The sequence below is a fragment of the Rhinopithecus bieti genome, unplaced genomic scaffold (assembly GCF_001698545.2).
Source record: "Rhinopithecus bieti isolate Rb0 unplaced genomic scaffold, ASM169854v2 scaffold_4101, whole genome shotgun sequence".
Taxonomy (NCBI): domain Eukaryota; kingdom Metazoa; phylum Chordata; class Mammalia; order Primates; family Cercopithecidae; genus Rhinopithecus; species Rhinopithecus bieti.
Window position 1 is genome coordinate 188,938 of NW_016804458.1, and position 21,022 is coordinate 209,959.

The following is a 21,022-nucleotide window of genomic DNA, read 5'->3' on the forward strand; positions in this document are numbered from 1 at the left end:
GGGGAACAAAGCGTAAAGTAGGCAGATGTGTGTGCTGGATAGACTGGCCAATGAAACCACTTTATTGTCAAGGGATTGAGTCCTCCGTGTTCCTGGTGTCACATGCTACAGACAAGTGAACACTACATATATATACACATATATATACACACACATATATATACATATATATATACACACACATATATATACACATATATATACACATATATATATACATATATATACATATATATACACACATATATATATATATACACACATATATATATACACACATATATATATATATACACATATATATATATATTCCCCTTTAATCTTCCTTAAAAGAAAATTTTACTGTTGTTAGCCTCTCTTCTCCACACCCATTAGGAATGGTTAAAATACCTTAGCTATAGATGACAGGATCATAAGTTAGACCTACAGATCTAACTGAAAAATATGGGTGCCTCAGAGTTCTGAGATAAGTGTTCTTGAGAGTTTTTGGCATCATGTTAAGCAGAGGCACTACGAATGGGAAGAAAGTGGTGTGTGTGCTAGGCCCCCGGCATGGAATGAAATTGAATCTCTGCTGCTTTTGTCAGTCTGTTGTCCCTTTCCTTCCAGTATAGCACTTCCCTTCTTATAGAAGGCTGATCCTGCTCCATGACTATTTCTCTGTGGTACTCAGGGATCTACATATCAGAGTGTTCCTCATAAAGCAGTCTGGTCAATAAGAGGATCCCCACCCCCTGACCACAGTGCTGTTTCAGAAAGCAATATAACCCCAGCCAGGCTAACCAGAATCTTTCCCCTAGATTGTTCTGCTTAGAACCAGCATGGAAGATTCTTTGCCCCTCATTAGAATGTGAATCTCAAGCTGCCACTACCCATACTATTTGTCTGCTCAAAGGCTGATTAGTTGGAAAGAATTCAGATAAGAGAAAGTAAGAGGCCAAAATAAGAGATGGAAATAGAAAGAATGCTGGAGTGTGGAGCCCTTGTCCAGTCTTGTGCTCAGGGCAAGAGTAGAAATGGAAGGTCTGCATATTTATATCCATATATTTGTGTTATAAATCAAGCTAACAGTTTGTTAAAGTGTGTTCTAGTCTCCTACTACAACAAACATACCTTCATAATGACTTGAACAGCCAGGTTTGCTGTTAGGATTCTCATACTACTTGGAGTTTCCTTCCAGAGCATGGCAGTGGTGGAGAAGAAAGTTAGACCTTGGCCCCAGCCTGTAGCCTTCCCATTTCTCTCCTCACCCCAGCCCCATCGTTCACCAAAAGTGGACGTGTGTGTGTGTGTGTGTGTAAACTGTAGCACACATACCCCAGGTCTACCTCCACCAAAAGTAGCCTTTTGACTGCCCCTCAATGATATATGAACCACAAGAAGAGGCCTGTTCAGGCCCTAAGAGTGGGTTTGGGATCACTTGTTTAGGGAATTTCAAATCTCAAGTACCTGGAGTATGGTCAAGAACTGGGGACGTAGGCTCCAGGTGGACACATGCAGGTGGCTCCATAAACTCTTTTCTCAGGGGAGGCACACAGTCAGAGGAATATAGGTAAGGCTCAGGGCATGGTATATGGGCCTTGCCTAATAGAAGGGTAAGGACTTACTGCTATGATTTGGTTGTGTCTTTACCAACCAAATGGAGATAATTGAATCCCAAATGGGACCAAATGGAGATAATTGAATCATGTAGGTGGTTTCCACCATACTGCTCTCATGGTAGTGAATAAGTCTCATGAGATCTGATGGTTTTAAGAATGGGAGTTCCCCTTCACAAGCTCTTTTGCCTGCCACCATGTAAGACATACCTTTGCTCTTTCTTCCCCTTCCACCATGATTGTGAGGCCTCTCCAGTCATGTAGAATTGTGAGCCCCACTAAGCCTCTTTCCTTTATAAATTACCCAGTCTTGGGTATGTCTTTATTAGCAATGTGAGAAGAGACTAATGCAGTAAATTGGTACCAGTAGAGTGAGCTGTTGCTGTAAAGATACCCAAAAATGTGAAAGCAACTTTGGAACTAGGTAACAGACAGAGGTTAGAACAGCTTGGAGGGCTCAGAAGAAGACAAGAAGATGTGGGAAAGTTTGCAACTTCCTAGAGACTTGTTGGATGGCTTTGATCAAAATGCTGATGGTGAATGATATGGACAATATAGTCCAGGCTGAGATGGTCTCAGGTGGAGATGAGGAACTTGTTGGGAACTGGAGCAAAGGTGACTCTTGCTATGTTTTAGCAAAGAGACTGGTGGCATTTTGCCCCTGCTCTAGAGATTTTTGGAAATTTGAACTTGAAAGAAATGATTTAGGGCATCTGGCAAAAGAAATTTTCTAAGCAGCAAAGTGTTGAAGAGGAAGCAGAGCATAAAAGTTTGAAAAATTTGCAGCCTGATGATGCAATAGAAAAGAAAAACCCATTTTCTAAGGAGAAATTCAAGCTGGCTGTAGCAATTTACATAAATAACAAGAAGACAAATGTTAATCACAAAGAAAATGGAGAAAACATCTCCAGGGCATGTCAGAGACCTTCACAGCAGCCCTGCCCATCACAGGCCTGGAGGTCTAGAAGGAAAAACAGTATTATGGGCTGGGCCCAGGGCCCCTTTGCTGTGTACAGCCTAGGGACTTGGTGCCCCCGCATCCCAGCTACTCCAGCCATGGCTAAAAGAGACCAAAATACAGCTTGGGCTGTGACTTCAGGGGTGCAAACCCCAAGGCTTGGCAGCTTCCATGTGGTGGTGAGCCTGCAGATGCACAGAAGTCAAGAATTGAGGTTTGAGAACCTCCACGTAGATTTCAGAAGACGTATGGAAATGCCTGGATGTCCAGGCAGAGGTGAGCTGCAGGTGCAGAGCCCTCATGGAGAACCTCTGCTAGGGCAGTGCAGAAGGGAAATGTGGGGTGAGAGCCCTCAAACAGAGTGGGGCACTGCCTAGTGGAACTGTAAGAAGAGCACCACAATCCTCCAGACCCCAGAATGGTAGATCCACTGACAGCTTGCACTGTGCTCTTGGAAAAGCCACAGACACTCAAGACCAGCCTGTGAAAAAGCAACCAGGAGGGGCACTGTAGCCTGAAAAGCCACAGGGGTGGAGCTGACCAAGGCCATGGGAGCCCACCTCTTCCATCAGCATGCCCTGGATATGAGACATGGAATAAAAGGAGGTCATTTTGAAGCTTTAAGATTTAACTGTGCTGCTGGATTGCAGACTCACATGGGGTCTGTAGCCCCTTCAATTATGGCCAATTTCTCCCTTTTGGAACAGGTGTATTTACCCAATGCCTGTACCCCCATTGTATCTACAAAGTTACTAACTTTCTTTTGATTTTACAGGCTCATAGATGGAAGGGACTTGCCTTGTCTAAGATGAGATTTTGGACTTGAACTTTTGAGTTAATGCTGAAAGGAGTTAAGACTTTGGGGGACTGTTGGGAAGGCAGGATTGGTTTTGAAATGTGAGGACATGAGATTTAGAGGGGACCAGGGGTGGAATGACATGGTTTGGCTGTGTCTTCACACAAATCTCACCTCAAATTGTAATAATCCCCACTTGCTGAGGGCAGGACCAGGTGGAGATAACTGAATCATGTGTGCGGTCTCCTCCATACTGTTCATGGTAGTAAATAAGTCTCACGAGATCTAATGGTTTTATAAATGGGAGTTCCCCTGCACAAGCTTTTTTGCCTGACGCCATGTAACATAATCCTTTGCTCTTCCTTTGACTTCTGCCATGATTGTGAGGCCTTCCCCACCCTGTGGAACTGTGAGGCCACTAAACTTCTGTCCTTCATAAATTACCCAGTCTCAGGTATATCTTTACTAGCAGTGTGAGAACAGACTAATATTCTTACCTTAAAAGGACTGCGTGTTTGTGTACCCTCTAAATTCATATGTTGGAACTTTAACTCCCAATCGGATATTGCCAGTAGGTAGTGTCTTTGGGGGTAATTAGGTTTAGCTGAGGTCATGAGAGTGGAGCCACCATTGTGGAATTGGTGTCATTATAAGAGAAAGAAGCTAGAGCTCACTCTTTTTGTCATGTAAAGCCACAAGAAGATGGCTGTCTCAGGAAGAGGGCTCTCACCAGATATGGAATCTGCCAGCATCCTGATCTTGGATTTCCCAGCCTCCAGAACTGTGAGAAATAACTGTGTGTTTTTAAAGCTACCAGACTATGGTATCTTGTTAGAGCAGCTCAACTTGATGAAAACAGGTACAGGTTTTGTTCCAGGGTCTAGGATCCCTGGGGCTGTTCCGGCTCTGGCAGCATGTCTTGGCTGCATGAGCTGTCCTTCAAATAAAGCCTCTTTATAAGTTTGACTGACTAGTTTGATGTTTCTGCTACCTGCAAATGAAAGAATCCTTATTAATAGGCTTATAATGCCATGCAAATGGTTCCATTTTTTAAAAGCATTTATTCCTACCATAACTGGCTAAATCAACCTTCCTCCTCCAGTACTCAGGTAAACTGTACTTTCAAAAGTCATGAATCCAATGGCCTTTCCTCCATTCCCAATTAGCTGGTCTTCTCTATAACATTTGAATATATCAAACATTCCATTCTTATTGAAAACCTCTCTTAACTCTGAAATAATAAAGAAGATTAAATCTCCTCCTATTTTTCAAACAGCTTCTTTTAAATAGACTTTATTAGCCATCTCTCCAGCTAGAGATGTTCTTCAAAGTATAATCTTCCTCCCTGGCTAAAACTACTTTCAAAAGTCATTTACAGGCAATAATTATTTGAGTCATAATGGCACTCTCTCATTTCAATGAACCCATTTGTTATTGTACCTCTAAGTATCACCTCCTTAAATATTAATTTCAAACTTATATCTCCATCTTTGACTTTGGTACCAAGTCCCATTTTTTTGTCTTCACTTACTGGATGCTTACCTTTGGATTTTCAGCTTCAATAATACAACGAAAACTGTGTTTATCTTCTGTAGCTGAATCTTTCCCATTTTGGGTAGATTTTGTCAGTTTTGTCAATGATTCATTTTCCCAGTCCCCAGGTTTTAAACCAATATTACCTTTGACTCCATTCTCTTTTTCTTGGTATAAAGTCCCAGTGATTCTTTCCTTGCAAGATGTTTTCTAACCATCCTTTCTTTTTTGTTCCTCTCACAGCAACTTCTATCTGATCTGCTTCCAGTTCCTGTTCTGTTCTAGTTTACCTTCATTCTTTTGATCCTGCTAAAGTAGCATTTTTTTCACATAGCTTTTTTTAATGCTCAAAAGCCTTCAGTGGATCTCTGTGGCCTGAGGAAAAGTCCAAACATATTTGACGTGTAGTACCCTGCAAGATTAAGCCTCAACTTGCATCTCTAGTATCTTCCATTCAACTTTAAAATTAACTCTCCATCTCATCCAGGCCCATCTTGCCATATATCTTTGAACACAAATTCCTCATTCCTATATCCCTGTCTTCACCCCTTCTTCTCCACACCCTCATTTGAAAAGCCATCACCTGTTCCTCACCTGTACAGATCCTTACTGATAAAATTCAAGTCCCAGTTCCTCTGTAAAACCCGTCTCCCACTTCAGCTCACAGCGTGCTCTCTTTCTTGTTCTTCTGAACTCCTTTTATCTGTTCTGTTTAATACTTATTAATATATTATCTTGAACTGTTGCATATTTTTCCATGCTAGGGTTGCTTTTTAAACCAGATTTTAATTGATTTTAACCAGATTTTAACTGAAAACAGCATCTATGTCTCACAATTTGGTTTTACTGTCTTTCCCCATGACCACACACCCCATGCTATGCACCATGGATGCTTAAGAAATTTTATTTTTTCATTTCTTTACTCCAAAACAAACAGTCATGCTTATATGAAGTATTTTGCCATATGGTGTCCAGTATTGTGAATGTTAAAGATACTGATTTTAATAATGCTAAACTCTCATAAAAGTTCTACTCTATTCTCATCTATTATAATAGTTAAGTGTCACCTCTTCTTCCTACCGTTGTCTTTGTTTCTGAGGAAAAATAGATTATTTTCCTGTTTTATAGAAAATAATATCACACTCGGATATAGTTCTCTTGTCTATGAGCCCTTCTTACCTTCACTCTTCTGCATGTAATCTCAGATTCTAGCAGATCTGTGTTTTCGAAGTTCAAAGAGAAGAGAATCAGCAGGCTCAAGTGTATATAGCAAAAGACATGGTAGTGTCCTTTCTTTTTATTGAAAAGAAATCATTTCTATTCTAGCGCAAACAATGTATATTTTACAACATAAAGCAAGATATAATTTACATATTACATTTCTTATGAGATCTTTATACCCTAAATGTCATTCCCTTTTTTATTAAGTCACCTCTTCTGGTTTAATTTAATCTGCCAAGTACCCTACAAATCAGCATCTTGTTTGGAGGGAGATTGAGGACACAGGCAGATAGTTCCTATGTATTCACCTGTATCTGGTATCAGGAGTACCATGATGGTGAAGAACAGAGATATGTCTTGACGTTTGTGGCCCTGAGGCCCTCAACTGACAACTGGCTTGAGATCCAGAAGGTTTCTTTTCCAAATCACATACCAAACTTGTATTTTAAAAAACTGATAGTAAATGAACAAAATTGAGAGCTTGTACAACATGTATGCTTCTTGATCAAGTGCTTAGATAATACATGCTTATGGTGTTGGTTCATTGGCAGTGAATGTTTCTTTGGCTGACCAGCACTGGTTACTCTAAGATATTCCCAGACATTGCTTGCCTGAGACATTGGATAAAACCACCCAATTTCACCAATCATTTGGGTTTGTGGGTTCCGGCTTTGCTGTTTGCCACTGGAAATGGATGTCTGAATCAAAATTTCAAATGATTTTATTTCACATGTCCCTCTATCTAAGGTTTTTCCCTTCTCAATAAAACCTTTTCATGTATGATTTCTGTTCCCTCCCTATAATTCAAATCTTCTTAGCCATTCTCTCCAAACTCCAAACCTCCAAAGTTCATCAATTTCTTGGATTATACTCATTTCACTTAGAATGTGTCAGTCTGTTGGGATGTACTGTTCCTTAAAAACTTGAAAATCCACAGCAACTAGTGGGACAAAAGGATGAATGAAGGATCTCTTCAGGAAGCAAGTAATGCATGCTGTTCAGCAAGCCTACATGAACCATTCAGTAAGAAATATTTTAATAGTGTGTTAAAAGAAGAAGGAATCAATTGGTGAAAGCAAAATGTATAAGATGAGCTTCATTATTATTTAAAGAACTACAGAATCAACATTTGAAATACAATTTCAGATTGGTGGCTGTTAGATTGAAATAACATCACGATTAGCTCAATCTGATATGCCAAGGGAAATACAAATGTGTGCTAAAAGTGCATCTTAAATCCAAAAATCCTTGCCTGTCACTCAGACTACAAAGTTGCCATATTTGACCAAAATTGATCCAAAGTTTTTTAATCACTCACAACTAAAAATTATTAGAACTAAGCTGGTCAGGATGAAAATATAAATTAAAAAAAAATTCTGTTCTATGTGTCTTAAATTATTCTTTGGTCAAATGATGTGATTTTTGAGAGATCTGAAAATATAAACCTATTTCTCATTTCCAAATACAAGGTTATAAGTATGTACAGCAAGGTAGCATTTTCTTACTAGAAAACAAGGCTCTCAGGTACCGTATCATTCCATTAACACTGTACACTTTTATAGTCCCTTTCCTCCCATGGCTACAAAGTGCTGGACATACAGAGAATACAGGAAAGAATAAAGGAGCAAATGAATAGAGCCTCACAACACCCCTGTGAGGTAGGTAAGTATTGTTAATCCCATTTTACAAATGGATAAACGGAGGCACAGCATGGTAATATAGTTGATCAAGTCCACCTGGCAAGTTACAAAAGCATGGCTGGGAACAAAGAAAAAGAAATGAAAGATCAGTCCTGGCTCCCAGCCCTAGACACTAAACTTTATTTCAAAATATTAAAAAATAAAATAGCCCACAATTGCCTTTTAAATGTTGGAATTTAGAAAACCTTTAGGTATTCCTCTTAAACATGTGTCTTTCATATTCCTGCTGAGTGAAGAAAGGGTAGATGACTAAATGGTTTTCCCTCCTCTCTCTAACTGCAATTCCCATGATAGATCAGATGTATCAGCATTTCACCAGAGCTCAGGCTCCAAACTCAAGGACATTTTTATAGCCTCAAATAGTTTCTAATCCATTTAAAGGCCTAATGTGAAAATGAGACCTGTTCTAAAACAGCTGCTGTATCAATTATTCTGTGGCTTTAATGAAAATTTTGTGTAGAAAAAGAAAAGCAGCAAGATCCCTAATTAATGTCTCATCACTATAGAGATAAGAACAGTGGTGATGGTGTATAATTTGTCTTTTTGTACTGTTTGGGAAATTTTTGCAAACTGAGCTTGGGGGCCCCAAAAAATTAAATTATAATATATATGAATATTATATAATATATAAATATATACAGTATATATATAACTGTGCATCTCACTATCCTTAAGGCATGAAAGAGATGTGGGCATGCCTTTTACGACTCACTCTTTGTGTTACTAGAGAAATTTCTCTTCCTCTCTCAGGTGAAAAATATTTCTTCTACCAAATAGTCTGTGACAGCAAATCATTCAAAGACAACAAATATCTTTAAGATGATTGATATTGATTGATTGATTGATTGATTGATTGATTGATTGCATATGGTGAGGGGTGGTGGTGATAGTGATATAATCTATAGCTTCAAACTTAAATCTATAGCTTAGATGTACACCTTAGTGCTTAGAATTAGCCAGACACAGCCAATTACATTGGATCTGACAGTCCAGTGACCAGATGTGCACAACTGTTTTTTCAGAGGCTGATGGAAAAACCTTACCATGACCAACAAAGATGGAGACAGTGAGAAAGGGAATTATGTCTGTCTGGAACAAATTCTCCAGAAAGACTTTGGCTTTTCAAAAGCTCCTAGAGCTTCTATCAAGAGAACTGGGAAGAGGACAGGGTAAGGCACTGAGGTTCAAACAAGTCAATGAGGAGAGTAGAGGCAATCATTCTGGATGTATATATGGTTTCTTTGGCTGCTGTAGTTTTTTTAAAAACTTCATACAATCATGGGGTTGGGTGGGCTGAACCTAGCTGAAGAAGCTTGGAGTATATTAAGCAAAGCATGAATAGAAAGAAAAACAAAATAAACACACACAGAAACAAGTGGTGGTGGTATCCCAGAGGGAGGAGGAACATTTGTTAACTAATTTTCATTTTGCTCCTCTCCTGCTTTTCTCTGCCATGGTCCCAATATTTTAGTTCTGTTTTTTGTTTGTTTGCTTGTTTGTTTGTAATTTACTTTTCTCCCCCAGCAGATGAAGAAATAACAGAGCGGGATAGGTGTCTTATGGTTTTTGATTTCTTCTTAGGCCTGTTTAATAATTTTTTTCCTCAGTTGACTGTTGGCACCTGGTTCCTCTGTAAACTATATTCCTTGGCCTTCAGTCTCAGGTTGGCAATGCTGTTGGCCATGTTGATGCCCTGTGCAGGGCTATTGTTGGCACATGTGGCAGAATAAGTAGCCATGGCGCTGTAGGGACAAAGGAGAGAGCAGGGAGAATAACAGGCATTAGTTTCACAAAGCTGCAAGTCCATGCCCCAGATGGAGGTACTCTCAGCATGGGGGCAGGCAGGGGCAATGGCTTGGACTAGATGACCTCTAGGGTCTCTTACAGCCCCAGCTTTCCATTCATCTAAGGTACTTAGAGAAGAGTGATCATATTTTGAAGAGCAGGAGAGAATGGTGTAGAGTGAGGAAAGGGAGGGAGAGGTATTTGTTGTGGTGGATACAGTGAGTAATGATTTATTTCTGGGGTAGGAGAAGAAAGTTGCTCAAGTTGAATAGCAGGTGTTTCATCAGCTGACTAATTAGAACAGTATTTAATCTCTTGTCCTGCCTACCTCCCCAGCCTGTGGGAGCGGTGAGGAATAGAAACAAACTTTTGAAAATAAACTAAAGGGAATTTTTCTCCTTCACTCTAGATAACTGACCTTAATTCTAACACATTTTAGATAATAAATACCATAATAAATAATGTGCCTGGAGAACCAGTTAAACATCCCGACATAAGTTCTCTGCCATTCTTAATTTAGTGGTTGATAGTACCAAGCATTGCTGAATCAAGAGGTTACTAACCCCCTGGCCTTGATTTTAAAAACTCCTCAAAAGAACTTGAATAGCACACACTGCCTTTTGGGTCAGTTATTTTGAAAATGTTTAAATCTACTAGATAAACTATCAAAGTCTCCATTTTCAGCATTCTTGACTTCAGAGGTAACTGTTTCTCACTGTCTTTATTGCTGAGAAAATCTGAAGTTGTTTTCGTTGTCAGAGATTACAATGAGGACCTAAGAACACTGGTAGGCAGAAATTTATCGTTGGTGGGTTTCTGTTAATTGCATCCATGAATCTCTATTAAAGGAAAAAGAAATGGTTTCATAGACTTAAGAGTAAATTACTCTTTCTACTAAATAGTTAAAAGGATATGCATTTTAATTAAATAAAAATGTTTTTAGTTGCTTCTAAGATTAGCAAAATCTTTCAACTCAGGGCTGGAATGAGATAGACTTATAAATGGAATGACATGTGCTCTTCTGTTGCCTACATTCCAATGGAATTTTGTCAGCCACATAAAAGTTTGTGGTTCTGGGGATCAAGTGACAAGATCAGAAAGAGAGAAAAGTAAAGCTACTCCACAAATAGAATGTAAGTCATTGATTCTTATTTGGGACATACAGAGTCAAAACTCATAATAACCTATTTCAGCTCAGTTACTAATAATTAACTCAAAAAAATTAAGAAATATAATGAGTCCCAAATCACTAGGTATTTCCAGAAATATACATCTTTAATTTAAAATCTTTATAGCCCTGGTTAAATGTATGGGTGACCCTGTGTGTGTGTGTGTGCACACAGCTAGACAAAGCTATGTTCCATTATAGCACACTAAACTTTTGCTTTTAGCACTCGATTCAAGTTTAGTTAATAATTTGTTTAGTATCTATCACTATTTCAACTATAAGCTCCATAGATTAGACATCACATCTGCCTTGTTCACACTGTTTCCTCAGGTAGAAATGACACCATATCTAGTACTATGTGTTCAATGAATAAGCAGATAACTAAGAAATATCTGGATATAGTATGATTAAATTGATTCCTGCTCGATGTCATTGGTTTCTGTCATTCTGCTGTGAGCAATGATTTCTAAATATATATATATCTTACCAATATGCTTTTATTCACAGGAACTGGTCCTTACTGCCAATTTTACTATCTTAATAGAAAGAGCAAAGTCAGTAGGTCATGACAAAAGCAGAAGCTGATGACTGTGTATACTTGGACCCATCAAAAAACATCTTTCACAATAAAAACTGAACAAGTTATTAGTACAGTTAGACTATCACGTCTACCACTGCCTATCAAGGGATAGAAGCAGAAGAGTTGCCAGTTAAGGTAGGTTTAAATTAGAAGTGAGATAAATGACCGGAACAATACACTAAAGTGGGACAAGTTTTTTTTAGAATATACCAAGAAATGTCATCTATTTTCAAAACTCATATATGTATTATCATTTAGTTCACGGTTCCATTCAAGACCTTACCATAAATGTATGTAAACCCACAAAACCTATATTCAAAAAATTTCTAGGATACGCCAAGAATCCGAAGATCTAAGTATCGGAGAAAAAACAAAAAAAGACTATTGAATTTGGGAAATGTACCTAAGTCATAGATTATTATAAAATCAACCAAGTCCACCTTTCATAATCAGGTTTCTGTGACAGAATTAAGCCCTGAAGATGATGCACAGTTAGTATAATTTTAAACACATAGAAGAGAACCTGGAATTAGGAGTTGCCTGTATTATTTGCTAAGTATTGAGAAGAAATTTGGATGGCTTCTGAAAACAGAAAGCTAAAACTTCATGAGAGAGGATAAAGAAAAATTTTCCGATGCTAAATTGTAGATTGTCATAGAATATTGTGCTTTAAGTACTTGGTCTAATTTTCTGAGAGATGTGTTTTTTGAGATTCTGAACAAGCAAAGTCCCATTTAACAGAAATTTGCCCTTTCTTCGATAATCAAAGTTGTGATCCATCTCTTTAGCCAAAAAGGGAGATGAGAACCTTGGGGAGATTATTTTAGTTTACTGCAGATGCTATTGCTCTTTCCCAGAAATGTCTCCTAGAATAGTGACTACGAGTTGTCTATTTCATAACCCTTTTTGTTGTAGTGATTTCATAGTCAACTAGCTTTACCACCTGATATTCTAGTCTGAGGACTTAGTAGGGTCACACATTTCTTGGAAATATTGAGTTTCTCTCTCAAATGTAGGCAAGACAGTGATATCCCAAATGAGATGAATGTGAATGCACTTTCTATCTCAAAAACAAATTAATGGGATTCAGATCATCTATTGCACAGGAGATTGGATATTCACTGGGACATTTTTCACATAAATTGCAGCCTGCTTTTCCACAGTAAAGAACAGTGCCCTTGTCTGATTATACAGTGACGTTGTATAAGAACACCAGCAGAGGCAAGTCTGTGACAATGCCTTATAGCTATCTCTCAAATTAGTGGAGCATGAGGATTAAAAAGCAGTTGGTTTTAATGAATGAATTTTGCAACTCCCTAGGAGCTTGATAGATGATAACATTTTCACTTGATAAATGCTTAGGAAATGTATAAACTTTCAAAATTGATTTAACTTGTTCCAGCATTCCATAGCCATAAGAAGTAGGATAAAAGAACCAAAGCCATCTTAATTCACAGCCTCTTAAACATTTTTAGAATATGTAATCCTACAAATATGGATTCCAATAATATTTTGTACACATACTAAATAATTGCAAGTCTGTTTTCCAGTAATTTGACATGGATCTAGCTTCTCAATTTAAGCTAAGGGTGCAATATAGCAAGCAGTGAGCAGTCCTTGGATTTACCCGTGAAAAGCAAAACTTATTACAAGTCAGAAAAGACAGAATTAGTGAGTGAGTCCTCTAAGAGTAGCTTAGTCATTCTTCAAAAATGGCATTAGAAGTAAGATGGAGAGGACCTGCCTCCTAAAGTGTCAACAGATGCAAGAGAGTCTTGAGTGGCTGCCAATATGAAATTGTTTGTGACTATCTGCTTTCCATGTCATGGAAACTTCTGAAGTTCTGCTTTAGGAAAAGAAAGAGAACCCTAAAATGTTTTCTTAAAAGTCCAATCAGGATAATTAACTGTTTTCAACCAATTTATAGAGCCATTCAGAGCATGTAAAATGACCAGTCCTTCCTATACAGGATTAAGCTTGCTCGGATCAAATGGTGAGATTGAAACTAAGTGATTTGTACAGATTAAGCACATGACAACAACCAAAGCCTGCTTAACAACAACCAGAGATCCTGCCTGTTGGTCTTGCCTTCTAAGTAAAATCCATTTATTCTTGGAAGCAGGGTACAGACATAAGTTCTGGGACTGAGTTTTTAGGCTTTGGCTAAAGCTCCATTTTTAGTTAGTTTTAGTTAAGTTCTTTGTGTCAGTGACCAAGAAACCACATTACTGAATAAAGTGCATTGAGGAATTAGAGATTAATAATAAATGCTTGCACCACATCTGTTGATTTAGCTAGTCTGCACTGAGACTTACAGGGAGCTGACACATTTAAATCAGCTTCAAATGTTTGCATTTCCTTATTTGGAGATTCCTAACAGATGTAGCACAGCCATAGATAGCAGAGTGCTAATCACCAGCAGGGTTCCAGGACTGTTTTCACTGGGGACAAATCATTTTTTATCACTTCAACCTACCTTGAAAGTTGTAAGGAAAAAAAAATGTGTTAAAATGACTGCCAAACATTGAGGAAGTACAGAAAATACTATTCGTAGTACGATTTTAAAGCCAGGAAACTTACGGACAACTGCCCCTCTGCTTTCTAAAAGCCTATAGTGTTGAGTCCCACAAATCACAAAACAATTGATAGCTTGGGAAAAAAATAATACCTGACTCTATTTTCAACTCTTTGTTTTCTATGTGGCCCTTTGAACAAATGATGACGTTTACAATTTCACCCTAAAGACAAATCTGTCAGCCAAGAAGTCTATGAGTTTTCCTGAAATCCTTGGGTTTCACCAGCTCAGGATTTTTTCAGAGACTGTGGGGGTTACAGTGTTCAAGACTGTGATGCACAGAAGTTGCAGAAAGCCTCTGATTTGTTCTTTTGTCAGTGCAAGTACAACAGAGGCATATTTGCCTCACCTGATAAAATGTAATACCAGTTTTCCTAGGGAAATTTACTTTTAAAAAGAGATCTGGTAAATTCTTTGGAAAGGGATCTTTTGTGATTTAAATAACTAACTTCTGTTCCTAACTTCTGTTTTGAAATTCAGAAGTTGACTTTCTAAGATGTATATTTATCTCTTAAAGTGAACACACTTGCACATTTCATTGGTAAGCTTTCAGTTTGTACTATATATTCAGGGATCTTTCTGCTATTTTTAACTTTTCATTTTAGAAATACTTTTATATATAAAGCCTCTTATATCTTTCTATTGTTGCAAGACTTTTTTTTTGAAGTGCACATTGCTTATCAGTAGGTTCCAAACACCCCTGTGAAATAAGCAATAGGGAAACTATTGCTAGCTTCATGTTAGATACAAAACTAGGTAAAAGAGCAATGATCTGATTGGCCTGAGGAGCAGCAGAAGCCAGGACAAGAAAGTAATTCTTCTGAACCCTGTCCTGTAACCTACAAAGTCTCACTATTCAAAGTGTGCACCAAGTGTCAGCAGCAGCAGCATCACCTAGAAGCGAGTTAGAGATACAGAATCCAAGCTCCACCCTGGACTTCGTGAATCAGAGTTTGCACAGTCACGTGATCCCAGATGTTTCCTGTGCACAGCAATCCCTGAAGAGCCCTGCTCTAGACTAGTATCACCCTACCCTTCATTTCGTGGACATGCTTTCTTGCAGCTCTGGTTCCCAATAGTATTCCTTACTTGAGGACTTCACTGCTGAAATTTCTAGAACTGCAACCCCCACTTTCTTAAACACTCTGAATTCCCACTTAAACCCTACCCCAAGCAGCCGCCCTCTTCCCCCTCTGACAAGTTACCTTTTCAGTGTCTTCCGTTAGAATCCGTTATGAAGCCCCTCGTGTAAACAACATCTTGGGAGGGACGAGGATCTATTTTTGAAAGTGTGAAAGGGAGAAATAAGCCAAATGCGTTCAGCAGATGTCAGGCAGCACCATGACCACGATCAAATGAGGGGAGGAGAAGGATGGGGAGGGAAGCTGTGGACGAGGACAGCTGGCCTCTCTTTCACTGATCACTAGCTTTCTTTTAAGCCCAGGCTTCCCCCTGGAAATGGCACTTCAGGTCAATAATGCAGAACTAGGCCATTCACTACCCACTTCACCTAGGAAAGGATGTCTCTGGGAAAATGTTTCTTGGCTACTTCATTTCAAATAACAGTCAAAAGTTCAGGACTTGGTTGGTCACTGCTACCCAAGAAGCAAAGCACTGCAAGATTAGTGAGTCTGAATAATTCTGGTGCTTGTGTGTGCTTTCATTCTTACAAGTTGCCTAAGAAAAATAGCTCTGAGTTAAGCAATGGGGGTGTGTGCCAAAAACAAGCTTCCTTTAACTGGCCATGGATGGATAAAGAAGACACCTGCCAGGACAACAGTGTCCATGTTAGGGAATACTTTATCCCTCTGGTGACTCAGTTGCCTGCCTAATGTCATCACCTCTAACATGCTCAATCAAGGGAATGAGTGAGGTCATGACGTGCTATAATTAGAGCAAACTATATGTCCTAGGGACAATCCTGGCTTATACCTGTTGTCCTAGTATAATTATTAATAGCGCTCCCCTTTCACTCTAAAAAAATGCCCTAGTTTGAACAATAAGTTACACTTCCATCACTCTGGATGTAAAAGACACCCAGAAAAAAATATGTTGGCTGTTTTCCAACCCAAAATTCTGACCATATGCAAATAACTGCTTTTATGCCTTGGTTTTCTCCTTTCTTTTTTCAGGGGATAACTGAGGAAGTCAGCAAACTATCCTTTCTAGCAAAACTGTCTGCTCACTGTCTCCGGCTTCTATGACCAAGCCACATCTATCAGTCCATTGGGATGCCCATGCCCCACGGAGTGTGGACCTCAGCTGCAGGCATGCCTCACTGATCTGAGATAGCTCTTGAATAAAAAGGGGATTTTAAATAGTTTTCCAATCTTATACTTTTTTTACTACTTTCGATACAATGCAAGGTTTAATTTGAATGAAAGTACAGTCGTGTGGCTTAACATGTTGAATAAAAACAGGGATCACAAGCATTAGTTCTAATTCTGCTTGCTGAAGACTTAAATTTGGGTAAGTGTTTAGTCTCTTCTTTGGAAGACAGAGCTATCACACAGGAGTGTTCCAAGAATTAACCAAGAGAAATGCCTTTTAATGAGTGTCACATGTGAGATAACTAACTTGACATAATAGTATCAACAAGAACAGTGAGTTAATTTTTCATAACACAAAAGGTCTATCATTTCCTTTGCTTTGGATCACTTGTTTTTCTTTTTTATTTCCTTAACAATATTTCCTATCAAGCTTCAAAGTGTGAAATTATAACATAGTTTGGTTCTAAACATAGCAGAAAATTCTCCAAATAACAGAATAGCTTTTTGCTACTTTTAGAAATTAACCAAAATATAAACACTTCAGTCAACATTGGATCAAAAACATTATTATTGATTAAATTACTGTTTTAACATCACTTTTCTACTTATATTTGAAGAATAATTTATTCTTCATACAGAATATGAACATTTTATGATTTTTTAATTAATTTTACAAATTCAATTTCTAAGAGAGAAACGATATAAAAGCATACCATGAAATGAGTAAAATGTACTAGGTTATATGATTTTAAGTGAAAAGAGGAGAATACAAAATAATATATACACTAAGGCTACACCTATATAAAATATTGAACTCTAATCACAAAAATGAATATACTAGTTATGTCAAGATGGTGAATTATGCATGTTTTTAAAAATGTATCCAGTATTTCTACCTAATTATTTCCATTAAAATAGAATATTTCCAAAACAGGCATGCATAAATTGCCATGTTAATAATTTCAGTTAGATGTCCATATACTAAACACGTATGATGCAGACACTGAGGCTCAAACGGCTGAGGTCCAAGTAATATAACCCTACATTAATTCAGGAAGGATTTCATCCCCATTCATGCACTGTGCTGTGTGAAGCCTCTCACTGGTAAGGACCACGTGGCAGCCATCTGGATTGTTTATTGCTGGTGTGAAAAATTCCTATGGAGGACCCAGCCAGAAAAAGGAGCAATACTTCCTGGTTGTGACCATATTCAAACCAGAGATCTTGAAGCATCAGGCTTTGAACCACACCCATTTTCCAAGTCATTTAGCGTGTTCATGAGCATACTAAATTTCTCTTATACCAATATTTATAAGAGAAATAAAGCAGACTTTCATTTATTTAAAATATTAGAGAATATGTGATTTTACAATGGTCTTCAAAACTGTATTTTAGTAAATCTTATAGGAGAAGAGTTTAAATTTAAAATAGGGCACACAGGTATAACTAATGTTTCAAGATCAGCAAGGCACACCACATCTGAGTGCAACAGGGCCCAGAATAAGGCTTTCCTAGATGGAGGGTCTCTATGTGCTAAGACCAAAAGAATTCAGGCTAATTTTATAACAGGGGATTAAAAGAAATTTCCAAATGCATTTACCGTATTTCTCTAAAGGAACTGATTTGGAACAGAAAGAAACTTTTAGATGAGGCTTTTGCTTTGATTAAAGCTATGAACCTTTGAAAACACTTGCATTTTAAAACGTAGCATTTCATGTCAGGAATTCAACTTCATCTGAGACATAATCTCCTATATTTCATTTAAAACCTCTCCTTAAACCAATAATTAACGTTGACAATAAAAAGGTAAACAAAAGCATAATAAATGAATTTGTGAATAGTTCTGCCTCCACTGAAATCAGCTAGGGAGAACACGTAGGCTTGGCCTGGTTTCTCGGAGTACTCAGGTCTGCTTTCAAAGAAAGGCACTCTAGACTAATCCAATGGGTTAGGCACTTATGTCTCAGCTTCCCTTGTGGCAGCCTGTATTTTCTGAACAGCATAATAATCGGAAGTTAAAAACCTCTTTATGAGATTGAAATAGTACTCTTATTTGTTTCTTTAAAATTGTTCAACTTTTTAATATAAAAGTTTAGTGTAAATTATACATTCCTTTTTTATTTAAAAGAAACACACACATAAACACACACAGACACACACACACACAAATACACACAAACTGATCCCCAGAGAAACCTTCAGACAAGTAGACAAGAATTAGCAACAGATTAGGAAGGCATTTGGCATTATAAGAAATTCACACCTACTAACAAAGAACCTTGGCCATGAAAGTGATCAGAATGAACTTGGGTTTTCCTTCCTTCTCTCTCTGTCATAGTCCCTCTCTGTCTCTCTCCTTCCTTCCTTCCTTCTTTCCTTTCTTTCTTCCTTCCTTCTTCTTTTTCTAAATTCAAAGTCAGTTTTACTGCAAAGTTTGCCTTTGGCCCTATACTTGGAGTTTTACAAGTTAAGTCCCTACATTTGCATAATACAACGAATTTATCTTAAATTTGGAAACAGGGTTAAGTTTTGTTGCAGAATTGTTGCAAGAGGGACACTAGGCACAGCTTAATGATCTTTTCTTTTAAATTCTTCCTCATCTTTGAAATCTTTGCAAGAGTTCCTGAGTCCAAGAGGAGATTGCTGAGATAGCCTGCCCCTCTTACCTCTGCCCCAAACCCTGCTCCTGGGGCAGCTAATAATCTCCTGGGAAAATGTGGGGATGTCAGCAAGTTGAATGTCTCTGAAGAGATTAACTCAGTAAGAAATGTCGGTGGGCTGCACAAGCAGCTTGAAACATGACCGACCGTTGAGAAACATGTGGAAGTGGAGCAAGGGAGAGTGGGCCAGTCATTCACCTGTACGGAGACGCTGTTCCCCAGGAGAGATAATCGGTGGGTCTCGGAGCAGGACGAGGTACGATGGGCTGCTCCACAGCAGTCACGTCTCCTGAGTAGGATTTGAGGAGGGAAGCATTTTTATTGGCTAGCATGGCTCTCTCATTCCTGCGGAACTTGGCTCTTCGGTTCTGAAACCACACCTGGAGGATTGTTAGGAGGTGAGAAGGCATAAGGAAAGAGAGGAAAAATAAAGAAGAAGGGGTTACAAGGATGAAATTCTGGTTGATTTTACTATATAATGCCTTCCCAAGGAAGATATAAGATGGCTGTGGAATTCTCCTTAGAACAACAGAAACATGCCATACGCCTTCCTTCATGAGGGCCATTCTTAAAGGTCTAGACTATTACAACAAGACCATGAAATTCTCCAGTAATCAGGTCTCCGGAGATGGGATCTGTGACTTACAGACAGAACAGCAAAATATGGGTTATAATCCCTGTTACAATTGTAATCAAGAAAAATCTCATTAGACTTCTGCCACAGAAATAATGACTTTTCTAAAAGCTTTTTCAAAATTCTTCAAAATGTGAAAATGTCATCTGCTTTCACAACAATTATATTTTAAGAAAATTCCCCATCTCCCAAAAGTAGATGTTCCAACAAAGATTTAAGAAGGAAGTGTTTTATTTGGGAGGTGCAAGGAACACCATTTGGGGAGCAAGGAAGTAACAGAGAAGAAAAGGCAACCACTAAAGAGTGTGCTACTAAACCAGCTATCTCTGTGGTAGCTCAATCCTACAGAGATCCTGAAAACTAAGACTAATGTAGGACACACACTTCAGAGTTATCCCTCTCGGAGCTGATGGAGTTGGGTGTGTGTACACTGGATCCTGTCAGTCGTTGGATATTAATGTTCTAGCACTTCTGGAATGCTGAAGGCAGGGCAGTCTCCTGAAGTTCTAGAAAGAAACTGCTGGCACAGAAATGCAGGCACTAAAAGTTGGAAGCTGACCAGACTACACTTAATTGTAGGGTTCAAGGGAAATGGACAGCACAGACAGCATTTGCTGCAGCTAATAATAAACCTATCATTTAATTTTATTTATTTTTTATTTTATTTTACAAGTTCTGGGATACGTGTGCAGGATGTGTAGGTTTGCTACATAAGTCAAACTGTCTCTGTTTGCAGATGATATGATCCTGTATCTAGAAAACACTATCGTCTCACCCCAAAAACTTCTTAAGCTGATAAGCAGCCTCAGCAAAGTCTCAGGGTGCAAAATCAGTGTGCAAAAATCACAAGTATTCCTATACATCTACAACAGAAAAGCAGAGAGTCATATCATGAATGAACTCCCATTCACAATTGCTACAATGAGAATAAAAAATCTGGGAATACAGCTCACAAGAGAAGTAAAGCACCTCTCCAAGGAGAACTAAAAACCATTGCTCAAGGAAATCAGAGAGGACACAAACAAATGGAAAAACATTCCGTGCTCATGGATAGGAAGAATCAATATCACGAAAATGGCCATACAGCCAAAGTAATTTATAGATCTAATGCTATTCCCATTAAATTACCATTCACATTGTTCACAGAATTAGAAAAAACTACTTTAAAATTTATATAGAATGAAAAAGAGCCCATATGGTGAAGATAATCTTAAGCAAAAAAAAAAAAAAAAAAAAAAACAAAGCTGAAGGCATCACACTATCTGACTTCAAAATATACTACAAGGCTACAGTAACCAAAACAGCATGGTATTAGTACAAAAGCACACACACAGACCAATGGAACAGAATAGAGAACTCAGAAAAGACTGTACATTTACAACCATCTGATATTCAACAAACCTGAAAAAAACAAGCTATGGGGAAAGGATTCCTTATTTAATAAATGGTGCTTGGAGAACTGGCTAGTCATATGCAGAAAATTGAAACTGGACCTCTTCATTACACCATATACAAAATTAACTCAAGATAGATTAAAACTTAAG

At 38.2% G+C, this 21,022-nt stretch overlaps 1 protein-coding gene across 3 annotated transcripts in view; it reads right to left on the bottom strand.

Moving 5' to 3' along the window:
- Positions 1-6,167: 6,167 nt before the first annotated feature.
- The window catches only part of PRRX1 (paired related homeobox 1), an 80,076-nt gene continuing 65,221 nt past the window's right edge, over positions 6,168-21,022 (bottom strand). The window contains exons 3-5 of one of the 3 annotated variants that reach the window (XM_017868412.1): positions 19,043-19,224; positions 15,120-15,191; positions 6,168-7,864 (exon numbers count right to left, since the gene is read on the bottom strand). In XM_017868412.1, the coding sequence (XP_017723901.1) occupies positions 15,137-15,191; positions 19,043-19,224 (237 nt within the window). In that variant the 3' untranslated portion in view covers positions 6,168-7,864; positions 15,120-15,136. Of the gene's footprint in view, positions 9,549-15,119; positions 15,192-19,042; positions 19,225-21,022 lie in introns of all 3 variants that reach the window. The other 2 variants (XM_017868411.1, XM_017868410.1) reach the window with 2 other exon arrangements.